The 13,019-nt window shown below is 45.0% G+C and overlaps 1 protein-coding gene across 1 annotated transcript in view; it reads right to left on the minus strand.

Moving 5' to 3' along the window:
- Positions 1-13,019, minus strand: part of JARID2 (jumonji and AT-rich interaction domain containing 2) — a 242,673-nt gene that overhangs the window by 37,998 nt on the left and 191,656 nt on the right. Inside the window, exon 6 of the mRNA XM_068559141.1 lies at positions 10,407-10,583. Within this exon, the coding sequence (XP_068415242.1) occupies positions 10,407-10,583 (177 nt within the window). The remainder of the gene's footprint in view (positions 1-10,406; positions 10,584-13,019) is intronic.

The raw sequence follows: 13,019 nt of genomic DNA on the forward strand, positions 1-13,019 counted from the left end.
AAGGAAAAAATATTCACTCTCACAGGAAAAGCCTAAACCCTGTGAACATAAGAGACAGAAAGTTCGAGGTGTACAGAGGACACACACACACTGTCTCCAATTAAAAGAAATAATTGGACTCATTTCTTTAAGGAGAGGAAAAAAGCATTTATCACGGTGAACCATATTAGGAAATTGTATTGTACTCAGATACAAACAGCTCTGCATTCATGAACAGAGACAAATATATTGACTTGTATACACATACTCTGAAAGTTAAATGGTCTGCAGACGAGGGTTTCCACACCACGGCGAGCAAAACCTTTAAATCCAAAGGCTGGTATTCTGACTTAGGGTCACGTCAGAAGGTAAGGTTTGCTCCCAGAAGGTAAGGTTTGCTCCCAGAAAGGGATGAAAAATAAATGGGCAAGAAGGCACTTTAGAAACATCTTCACCAGCAATCCCGCGATCATTTGTAAGGTGGAAAGCGATGCTTTCCAAGGAGGAAATCACGTCTACAGCTCCAGAGAGTCTGTACTAAACGATGTTCCCCCATCTGACTCTGTCCACACAGATCCCGATGAGATTCCTGGGGGTTCCACAAGGCAGTCGATAAAACGCTGATCATAATAAGGTCTTTAAAAAACCCTCACTCCATACACAACCTCTTGGAGGGACAGGGATAGTTTGGTTGCGGTTTCTAGCCACCAGATCCAAACACATCTGCGCCTCAATTCCCGCAACTACAAAACAAACCAGCTGCCTACCCTTATCTGCCCTCCAGGAATCGCTAAAGTATTCAAAGTAATAAAAACGCTATCCGTTCTTGAGAGAAAGGAGTTGTGCAAATATAAGAAAGCTGATCCTCTTAAAAGCGCCTGCTATGACAGCAAAGACCCACATCTGAAAAGTCATTCCCTTTAAACAGAGCGCACAGGCCAGCAGAGGCACTTCTGCCTGCCCCCTTCCCCTGCCAGAGCCAGGCGCCCCAATCTTGCTAATTATTTGTGCTGCCAAAGGCACCTCATCTGAACGACAGCAAGTTTTTTATTAGGTGAGTAGGAAAGAGGACTCCTTGCTTGGCATCTGGCAAAAGTCCTATGATATCCTGAGATGACCCAGCACATCTAACCTTCACCTTGAGGGAGAAATACAAGAGCCATTACCGAAAGCTGGGCCGGAAGGTCTGCCAGCAGACACACGATGCACAGGAGGAAAGAAGGAGCAGGAAGCTGAACACGGGATTAACCCCCAAATTACGTAAAATAAGACCTGCTCCCTGTCCCACCCCCAAAACAAATCGAAGGGACAAAAAAAGAATCGCTGTAAGTAGAGAAGACTGTGCTACAGAAAGGAAAAGAGAAGCACGCCAAGTTTCTGATCTGGAGCCAGATATTTAAAATGTGAGCTTCGTGTCATTACAAGGCGTCCTGACTCAGGGAAGACAGACACCATCAATCGGCTGGCATTGAATCCTTGTTACTGTACAAAAGCCGCACTTGCTCCCTGGAGCCAGTTCAACTTTGAGTCACTATTGTCTGAAAACAATAGAATGTGTCTGCCAACCTGTGCCAACAGTTCAAAAGGATTTTAATGCCGCCTGTGTGAGTGCTGTAACCCGGTTTGCCCTGGGTAAAAACGGCCCCACTGACTTAGCTACAGCAGTCACGTGTCAAGGTAGAGAAAGCCAGGACCTGTAGGTCAGCATAAGCCCCATGAGGATCTCGCTCACGCTGGGAGCCCACAGCAAGGGCTGAACCTACAGAGGCCTCCAAGCACCCTCATCCAGTATCACAAGCAAGTTCTACTGGTTTACGTGGAATATGCGAAAGCCCTCTGGAATTGCCACTCAGTGAAATCTTATCACTTCGGTTACGTGCATAACAGGAAACAAATCTCTTGAAAAGAATCTTTAAAGCAAATTGGATTTTCTTCTCTTTGTAAGAACCTGAATCTGTAAGTCACAGAATGTTTTTCCTATCAAAACTTGGTTATTGGGCTTCCCTGGCGGCGCAGTGGTTGAGAATCTGCCTGCCAGTGCAGGGGACACGGGTTCAAGCCCTGGTCTGGGAAGATCCCACATGCCGCGGAGCAACTGGGCCCGTGGGCCACAACTACTGAGCCTGCGCGTCTGGAGCCTGTGCTCCGCAACAAGAGAGGCCGCGACAGTGAGAGGCCCGCGCACCGCGATGAAGAGTGGCCCCCGCTTGCTGCAACTAGAGAAAGCCCTCGCACAGAAACGAAGACCCAACACAGCCATAAGTAAATAAATTAAAAAAAAAAAAAAAACCAAAATTAATTTAAAAAAAAAACCAAAAACTTGGTTATTACCAGGGTTCCAAGATCTAGAAATGTGAATACATTATGGGTACTGATGTAACGTACCTGACAGAGTTACATAGATTTGCCAATTAAACACGTTTCTTACATAGGATCCTAATAACTGCAGATACCAAAGTTTGAAAATGGCACATGACCTTTATGAGAATATAAAGGTCAGGGCATCAGAAAGACCATCAATCCGAATGAATGGCTTCTGTCATTGAAAAATGGTTTCTTGGCCCCCTTGGCCCCCAAAGGAGCCGAGGAAAGGACAAGACGGATGGCCAGATGGTGACTGACCCCCTGCCTGTCCCCGCATCAGGTGGCTCCGTGGCTCTTGCATTCTCCAACGTGCCATGGCAAGGCCAGAGGACTGCCCGGGCTGAGGGCCTGTTGGGAGGGTGGGCAGTGGTCCAAGAGGAATCTCATACTTTCTCACCCTCCAGAAATAAGAGAGAGCACAGAACTATGGGTTATACTCAGAGGGGGACAAGTGTCAACTCTGGAAGAGCAAATGAATGAACTGTTTTCATAGCTCAGGGTTTCATAAAGCCCTGCATTCAACGATATGAATTCTAAAAGGCCAACCGCTTCTGAAGTGAATGGCAAGACTCTAGCCCACCTTTGGGTCTGAACAAGGACGCTCTAACTATTCACAACAAACTGGGGGAGAGAGACACCTTGAAAGTGTGCACAAGAGTTAAACTGGAAGGCACTCCATGTACACAGTCACTCTACAAGTTATAGAAGAATTGGTAATTTGCAGAATAAAAATATTAGTACAGAAAACCAAATACAGAAATATCTGCATTGTAATAAGGATTGTTTTCAAGGTTCTCCAAATAAATTCTGTGGATCTGCTATTGGACCACACCAACCCTCCAGCCAGGAAAGGAATGACTTTTGGAAATCCTATACTCACACTGTATAGTCCCCGGGAACAGCACAACTTCCCAAGTGACTAAAAAGTCCCCTTAAGACAGGCCAGACGACTTTAGCTGGAAATACTAAATACTGAGCCGCTGGGTGAGCAGCTCAGCGATTCAATTTATAATATGTATGACATACACGTATCCCAGGCAAGTATGGACAACAAAACTGATGAACGATTCTGAAAATCTAACACATTACCTTAATTTCTGCAGAAATGCAGAGTATTACAGTTCTTCAGCAGAGTCGTGGGGCCTGAGGCCAGCAACAGGACGGCAGTCAGCACCCCCTTTCTGAGAACTCGTCGAGCACCAGGCGCTGTGCTGAGTGCATCTGTCACTCACTCATTACTAACAGACTTTCGTTTCTCTTTAGTAAGCTATTATTCACATAGCATGTGATCCACCCATTCAAAGCGTACCACCCAGTGGATTCTGGCATAGTCACAGAGTTGTGCAACCATCACCACAAAAATACAAGTTTAAAATGTTTTCATCACCGCCAAATGAAACGCCATCCCTACCCACTCCTGAACCCTAATGGAAAAGCCAGGTGTCCATCCGCACACCAAACTACCAGGGGCCAGAGCGGTCCTGGATGTGTGTGTATATCCCCAAGGTCCCGCGTGGACCGAGAGAGCAAATGCTTCAGCAAGATGAAAAGACACGGGGACAGGCTGGTCATACTGGCGGACAGGTGTCACCGGCGACCATCCACCACACTCGGAGCAGCTCCTTCTGAGGCGGTCAGTGACGTCACAGTGCTAACGGTCCCCCTCGGGCAGCCCTCACCGCGTGCCAGGTATTTGAAACGTACTAATTTTCCAGGATTCTCTTATCAACTGCAAGGTTGTTCTAGACTTCCAGATCTTTCCACTCACACGTGGAGTTAACAGCCAATACGGTGTTCTCTACCACATAGGAATAAAACCTATATTGACTCATTCACCAGTCACAAAAACCTATGAAAGGACTTCCCTGGTGGCGCAGTGGTTAAGAATCTGCCTGCCAATGCAGGGGACACGGGTTCGAGCCCTGGTCCGGGAAGATCCCACATGCCGCGGAGCAACTAAGCCCATGCGCCACAACTACTGAGCCTGAGATCTAGAGCCCGCGAGCCACGACTACTGAGCCTGAGATCTAGAGCCCGCGTGCCACAACAACTGAAGCCCGCGTGCCTAGAGCCTGTGCTCCGCAACGAGAAGCCCACGCACCACAATGAAGAGTAGCCCCCGCTCGCCGCAACTAGAGTAAGCCCGCGCACAGCAACGAAGACCTAACACAGCCATTAATTAATTAATTTTTAAAAAAATAAAATAAAAACCTATGAAAAAGCACTCCTCCTACCTCTTTAAAGATAAGAAAACTAAAACTGCCCGAAGTTGCAACCACATATGGGCAGACAAGCGTCAGTGTCCTGATCTCAACCACTCGGCCAAGTGGCCCCAAATGGAAGAGGGGTGGAAGGTAAAAGGAAAAAGCATTTCTCAGCCGGAGAGCATCTCCCCGTGGCACATGGGGGGACCCTGGCTCTGCCCACACAACCCACCCCTCTACCACCCGGACAGAGGGGCTGCTGAATGTACCTCAAAGGCAATAACAGGGCAGAAATGTGGTAAAGTCACCCAAGCAACCGCTTTTTGGCGCTTACACAACAACTCCCCCTCCCCGCCATATCAATCCAAAAGCAATTAAATTATTCCAGCTGGGAGTCCGATGACATGTTGTTTAAAAAAGACTTGTGAAAAAAAGAAAAAAGAAAAAAGACTTGTGAGAAATGTCCTTCTTCAGAAAGAGAGGAGCTCACAAAGAAACAGTGGTCTCTGCTATTCCTTCCATTTTTCATTAAGTGCAAAACAAGCATGTGGAGAATGTACAATATGGGGCTGGTGTGAACAATCCACCCTCAATGAGTTCTCCTGTGCAAAGGGTAAGGAACGCCTCACCAGCGAGGAAAAACCAAAGCCAGAATCATTCCAGACAAAAGCATTAATTCCTCTACCCTACCTCACTTATCCTGCTGGAAAACAATTACCAATGACGAGAACGTCTCAAAAACCGAGCCACTTCAAATATCAACTTGTAACACAAATACAAGAGCCACATTTTGATCGTGTTGTTTGATGGCCAAATACAGAGATTACCTAAGGGCTCTACTGTTAGGATCATTTGAGGTTCTGTATACTGAAGCATATTTTGGAAACTCTGAAGAGCCATCGAAATAGAAGCTGCTGGAGGCATTGTTATTGTGACCCTTAAGTGTTGAGCCAAGGTCAAAGGCACGTGTGATGCCATCCTTGTCATTTCAGATTATGCATTTTAATAAACACGTGCATTTCCATTAGGATGTGCAGTGGGTTATAAATGAGAACATTTGAGTCCTCTGTAATGTTCGCACAACTAAACATGTGCCTGGGGACACCAGGCTCTGGCAGGGGACTACTGGGGTCAGGGCTCCTATCCCTGGGAAGTTGAGCGCTGCCCCAGCCAGGCCCCATTAGACACCTATGGGGAGGGCAGGGGGAGCGTGCCTTCTCTCCTGGCATCAGCTTCCACTAGCCCCACTCCTGCTCTGTAGGGAACCTGCTGCTTCACTGGGGTTCAAGTTTAGGGGAGAAACGAGATAAAGCAGGACACCATCGGCAGGCAGCTTGGGTTCTCGTTTCTTCAAACCAACGCAGCCTAAACAAAACTTCGGACTTGCCGCCAAATCAGGGTTTTGGGCCAAAGCTACCCCCATAATAAAGAGTTAGTTTTCCCCATTTTGTTTTCTGTGCATTTATTTATCTCCCCACATTTCAACGCGGCTGCTGCTCCTGGGGGAGGGTACAGATGCCGCTGGATTTCCCGACACACCTCGACATCGCCAGCATACGAAGCAGGGGCAAGCGCCGCTGGACAAGAGAAATCCTGTGTCAGGGAGAAGAGCACAAAGGCAGCTTGCTTTCCACTCTCTCATGTGGAAAAAGTCCGCAATTCTGAGGACCTGCTTGACCACACAGTGACTGCGGCCTCATCCAGGTTTTCCCTGTTAGAAAATCTAGTTGAACACTTGTACACTTTTCACCTGAGTCCAAAATCAGAAGGAAACGGAGATGATCTGTCTGTAGATTTTACTTTTTGGAAAATGAGGGAGTAAAACTGAGGCAAGTATCAATCAATCAGTCAATCAAAGACGAAGGCAAGGGCAGGGAGAAGGAACACCCTCACCTCATTCACGAACTGCACCCAGCCTTTTCTTCCCATGCAGTCAGAGAACTTACTTTACTCTCAAGAATGATTCTGAGCTTATATTCACCAAGTGCCCTCTAGAATCAGGGAAGCGGGCTGGGGCGTGGGAGGGGCACATGAAGCAGGACAAGGGCATCACTGGCCTCCTCGTGTCACAGGTGTCACACCACAGGGTCCCCTCATCCATTCTGGGGAGCGGCAAGCCCAAGTGGTCGGCCTCGTGGCTCAGGAACCCTCTGACACTGGCCTGCTGCTCATCAGGAAGCAGCCAGGCATCGGTGCCTTGCCAATCCAATCAAGCTTGGGGCTCTGCAGGCGCTCTCGGAACCTGAACTGCAAAAGTTCAGCTTTCTGAACCTGAAGGAGGCCTCCTCTGAACCCCAGACAGAAGAAACAAAGTCAGTCAGGGCCGGTCCTAGGTGAGCCCAAGCAGTTTCCTCATATACATAATCACCGACCATCTATCTTCTTTCTTTACCGATAAAGCCAATGGCCCAATACCATGCCAACAGACCAGGTAAACACCTTCTGTACTCCCGCAGAGAACTTTCTATTACAAGTGAATCCTCTTTAGGAATATCTGTTTCATTCTGTTGACAGATGTCACGTTTAAACAAATATCCACTTTTATAACTGATAGGTACCCAAGATGAAATCCCATTACAAGGAATTTCAAGAAATTCTGCTCTATATTTACAAAGAAAAGGGTCTCAGTAAAAACAAAGCAGGAAAGACAAGTTTAAGCTGCCACGGGAATTCCGCCACTGTTTGATCTGTATTTGTTAATCATGGAAACAGAGTTCCTCAGTGATCCCAGCCTGACTGCTTGGAGGATTCTTGTGAAAACCACTATTAATCCTGGGGTTCACTGCTGCCATTCTGCAACTCATACTCTGCGGGAGACAACAGGGTACCAAGTTTCCTATGGGTCATAATAGGGACAAGAAGATACAGTATAGATGGGAATGAGAAGGAGATGAAAACAGGGTGGGATATAAATGTTTTTAATCTGAAAATGGTACTAATGTCTCAGGGAGGAAAAAAATGGATTCCAGGAATAAAATTTTAGTTAGGGAATCTTCACCCAGCTAATCAGGTCATCTTGGAAAAGCCACTTCCCTTTAACACACAGCAATGCCCACCATCCACCATAACAGATCTCAATGGTAACGATTCTTTTACCCGAGACACACGCAGTAACTATTTCTTTCTTCCGGGATATAAATGAAGGAAGGAACAAATGAATGCCCATCTACACTATCCTGCTTGTTTCATAGAAGAAGAAACTAAGAATCAGAGAAATTAAATGCCTACCCAGCAAGACACAGCTAATTAAGCCTTAAAAGGGGCAGGAAACGAAGGTCCTGATGACTAGTTGATGCTGATAAAGACCTTTATGGTATGGGAACAGAACGGGGGGGGGGCGAGAAAGGAACAAACGTGTGTGTTATGCAATTTGGTGTTATAGTATAGAAATGGCTGGGAAAGGAACACTATTCCACAGCTAAATGTTCAGTTTTCAAAGATTATTACATTTTTATTTTACCACTTTTGGGTGATAGCCCTCTAATCTCTGCTGCTGAGGACAGTACCTTCAGGAATCTCCTTACGCCCTCCTGCCGGGGGGACTTACTCCCCAGTGTCACTAAGTCTTGCTTTAATAACCTGCTGGTGGCAGTCTGCTTCCTTGTCATCGGCCTTCTTCATGTCACAGAGGATGTAGAACAGGGCAGGTAAGTAAGCTCGGCTAACTAGGTATTGAGAGCTCAGTGTTTTTCTGAAATACCGAATCTGAGGCAGAAACTGGCCTTCTCCAAAGCTGACTTCTCTTTTTCAACAAAACTCTCATCTTCCTCTGGGTCACTTGAAACTGGAGAAGCTTTCCTAACAGCCTGTGCATTTCCGAGCTGGCTTCAGCCCACTTCTTCCACTGGCCTCGCAGAGAAGCAAGCACTGCCATCCTTTGGGTTTTTAAAGACATGAAACCTCCAAAGACATGAAAGCCATGTGGCAACAGCACAACTGGAGACCCACGCAGAGCTGTGTCTCCCAGGCCGTGGCCTGTGGCACTGGCTCTTTGCCGCTGTCGACCAGATGAGAGTGGTAGCTCCACCATCACAGCACAGGCTGGACCCATCGCAAAGCACAACTGTTCACATGCTCACCCTTACAATAGAGTAGTGTCTGGCGCGGGGGGCATTTCAAAAATCTTGACTGCAATCTGCCACTTTGGGTGATGGGTGCAAGACATCAGATCTTCCATTTCTTCAACTGTAAAGCAAGAAACACCTCCTGCCCTGACCACCTCCCAATGACTCCGCTGTAGAGTAAGTAGATGGAATCAGAAGAGATAACGTAGATGAACCCATCCTGAAAACGCTCATATTTTTACTGTCATTCATGGAAAACAGCCCTCAATCCACCCTCTCACAAAGGGGATGTCTGAAAGACCACCCACTAAAAGGAAATTAGAGAAGCCACCCCTTAACTATGAACATGTCTACACACACAGCTAACAGAGGCTACACAAACACTTCACTTAATCCCTACCTTACAGATGAGGAGCCGGAGGCTGAGAAATACTGAGTTATGCACTGTGAGATTATTAACCTCATCTCCCCAACAAACTGTCAGGTCCTTAAGTCACATTTTGTCATGTCTCTATGCCACCTAAACACAGCCCTAAGCAAGAAGCAGGACATTTGAATAATCACTCAACTGACAAGGCAAAAATGCCCAACAATGGTGCAGGTGAGACAGATTCCTGTCACACCTAAGCAATGCTGGTCCTGCACCTCTACTTCCCGTTGGGTCCAGAAAGACGAGGAGTAGTTCAGTGCACAGCCGTGGAGGAAAAAAAACAATGAGCAGCTTTCCTCTGCCTCAATCACTTACTGGCAGCACTGGTTTTCTGCCACTTGTAGACGGGGACGCTCTACCTTCTAGGGTCTCTGTGAGTCCCAACGGAAGTATGATCTTGAGCAAAGAACCTGGTTAGGAACTCACAGAAAACAGCGGTCATCTCTCCCAACCTTATGCTCTTCGCTCCACTCTCCTTTTCTTTCCTCTTTTCTTACTTCCTTTCCCCCCACGCCACGCTAATCCAATTAGTCATCAAGTTCTCTCAAGCCTACTCCCTGCAGTATTTCTGTATCTACCTACACATTTTTGTACTTTATCCTCCTCCCATTTACATTGCCATGACCACCTTGTAGTCCCTTGTTACCTTTGGCCAGGTAATTGCCTACAATTACAGCCTGTCAATGTGTTTCCTCTTCTTTAAATCATTTCCTTTTATGAATTCCTCTTAATTGAGGCCAGCTTAATCTTTTCAGAATGTAACTACAATTAAGTCACCTCCCTGTTGAAAAACCACTGAGCACTTTACACAACCAACTTATTTATACTTTTCTCTCTCTCATATTCAACCTTTTGTTCCTGTTTTGTGGGCTACATGTCCTCCCCCACAAGGTTAACAGTCAAGGGGGGAAAAAAAAAATCAGTCTAGTTCACAATACATATGCATGTACTTGATTTCACATACTGGATAACACTTTCCTTTCTTCACTATCTCTGCCTGCTAAAATCACAACAGTAAGTTGATCACAATAGCGTCTTCACGAAATCATCTTGACCATCTCTGTTTAGATGTGACGTCTTCCTCTTCCAATTCCTACGTCTGCCGCTCTTATGGAATTTATCATCATCTCCGCAAACATAAGAATATGTATCCTCATCTTAACAATGTATTTGTCTAGAACACACTTGACTGGACTGTGTCACACCAATGTCTGCTAAGTGCCTGGTACTTAAAGGAGCATCCAAAACTAGCTTCGCCACAAACCAGCTCTGCAGCCTTCATCTTCTCAACATACGATCGATTCTACCTTTCACCCAAAGCTTTGGATTTTATCTTTTTTAACCCAAATTCAACAGTGGGCCTACCATGTCCATTGTGAACATGCTTGTGGGTTTTTCCTTTCCTGGGGGTTGACTGGCATGAAGATGAAGCATTGTTGGTAGCTGTTTTGACGTCTTCTGTCTCATCATCTTCCTCCTCGACGTCCTCCTCGTCCTGAGAGCTTCCGAAATATACCATGCTGTTGGGCAGCGCAGGAGAACCTAGTGGGTTTAAAAGAAGGTGCATAAACACAGGCCTGGATACTCACCCCTTCCAGAGGCGCACTTCAAATGGAGCCATTCGTTAAGTTACAAACTTAAATCCTCATGACTGAGCAGATAAAACAAAGCTATTTATCTCTGCTGCCATTTTTAATTTATTTTTCAAACATCCCCCAGGAAATGTAACTCCATCTGTGTCCCTTTAACAGATTTCAAGCAAAATCCCCCAGTAGGGGGATGATGCCATTCACCAAACATAACAAATGAAAATTTTAAAAATCTCATTTGAATAGTTCTTAAGAAGGGAAGGGAAAAACCACCAAGGACTGAACTGAGCAAGAAAAATTAATAAATTTTTTTTAAAAAAAATCTACCCACAGTGTCAAGGACAAGAGTCTATTCTGGGTTATGTCTTTAACTTTCTAGACTTAAGTATGAATTTGAGCTAACGAATTTAAAATGAAAGAAGAGACAATCAGAAGCAAATAGTAAAAACAAAACATGACATTTCCTTATAGAAGGAAACTATCTCATATTCATATGGGGTGAATGACAGGGATGGGTCCCCAAAAACCACAATATATTTGGAAGCTACTTTGATATGATGATCAGGTTAATAGCATGTAAAATTATTAAAATAAATTCCTGCATAACACTAACTGAGAGGCTGGTTTAAAGAAATAAAAAACCCTCTTCATACACATCCCTTACTCCTTTCACACCTTAACCTCCTCATCCCCAAATGTTTTTGTTTCTGAACATAAGACAGAACAATAAACCAGAAAATAAGCTCAATATTACAAAGAAGCACAATACAGTTCTTCTTCATCAAATCATGAATTTTCAGAAGGAGATCTGTCAATTAATTGGTATACTGTTTGGGACCGAAGGCTGTTAAAAAACCCCCAAATTAATTGATTAATTGATCAAATTTTTTTAAGCCCCTGAGTTAATTTCTGGCCACATGTCAATCTTCTTCCCCATTAGGTATCTTGAGGAGAGCTACTATCAAGTAACAAAAGAACTAATAAATGTGAAGTTCATTTCTTCTTGACAGTTTCCTGTGAATGAGCTAACACTCCAGGAACACCGGTCAAGATTCAAGTAACCAAATTTGCTCTCCTTCCCAAACAGGGATCTCAAACTTCAACCACAATGGTTTAAACCACTCCTGTCCAACTGCGGGGCTGCATGTTCTCACAAGGAGACGGACATGACTGAGTGGTTATCACGGCACTGAAGTGGGAAACCAAAACCGCCCAGCTCCCAGAAACGCAAAGGCAAAGACAGTACCTTCCTCTTGTTGTCGTCAGTGACCTACCAACACTCAAAACCCCACAAGTTATGTGGGTCACGCCACTGAATGGAAATGAAACTCCAAAGGGATGTATGTGACAAAAATTCTGTGGATAACAGAATTGGATACACTCTGACAAAAGCCATTTCCTTTGTTTTCTCCCCTTTGATCACTTCCAATTAGAAGCAGGTTCTCAACAGAAGGAAGGTCTGACAGAGGCTTTGGGGGAAAATCGTCTAATCAAATAGAAGTTAGAGATGAAGTTTTTCAAAAAATAGAAGAAGGAAATATCTGGCCGTATTTCCACTGGAACAATATATTTACCCTTGTACTAAGTGGTTTTACAATTGGTACAAGACTGAATACAAAAAGAGGAGACACGACCCTTACTAGCTTCCTACTTAGAAGTTTTCAGTTGGAACTTACCATCCACACAGATATACATTAAGTACCTCCACAGCCAAATATACCCATACCATTAGATCCTTTCCTAAATCTAACTTTCTAAACTTTTTAAGTACTTAAGAAAAAGCAGGAGAAACCTTATTTCAGGACTCAAAAGAGGTTCTGAGTAAAAAAAAAAAAAAAAAAAAAAAAGAGAAAAAGAAAAAAGAGAAAGAAAAGGAAATTTACCATAAACTCCAACTCATTCTAGCATGTAACGTGACACAAGGTAACACACTACATGCTGCCAGACAGACAGAGCTGGGGACCCAACACCTGGAAGTTACAGACTCAGCCATTACACTTCCCTCTTCAGTAGAATGAGAAGGAATAGGTTAAATAAGTCTCTTCAAGTTCCTTCGAGATCAAAATACCCACATCTAACTCCCTTTAAAGAAGAGCCTTCCTACACACTGTCTTGGATGCACTGACCAGCGGCTGAAATCAGAAAATGGATTAGTACTGTGAAGGGCAGGTTTTCGTGTAGATCCTGCAGTAACTTCCACAGCCCATTCTGCCCTCTGTCGGAGGGAAGCAGGATTAAAGGCTGTAACTCCAGGAAGTAAGCCATTACCCCCTTCACCTTCCTCTTTCCCGCCCCCTCAGGAGAAAAGGCAATAAACTGCAACAGAGGCCATTTGGGAGTAACTTTAAAAGGGGGAAAGTAAATCTATGTTTCAAACAGAATCAGGTAA

This window comes from Eschrichtius robustus, chromosome 12, assembly GCF_028021215.1.
Source record: "Eschrichtius robustus isolate mEscRob2 chromosome 12, mEscRob2.pri, whole genome shotgun sequence".
NCBI lineage: Eukaryota > Metazoa > Chordata > Mammalia > Artiodactyla > Eschrichtiidae > Eschrichtius > Eschrichtius robustus.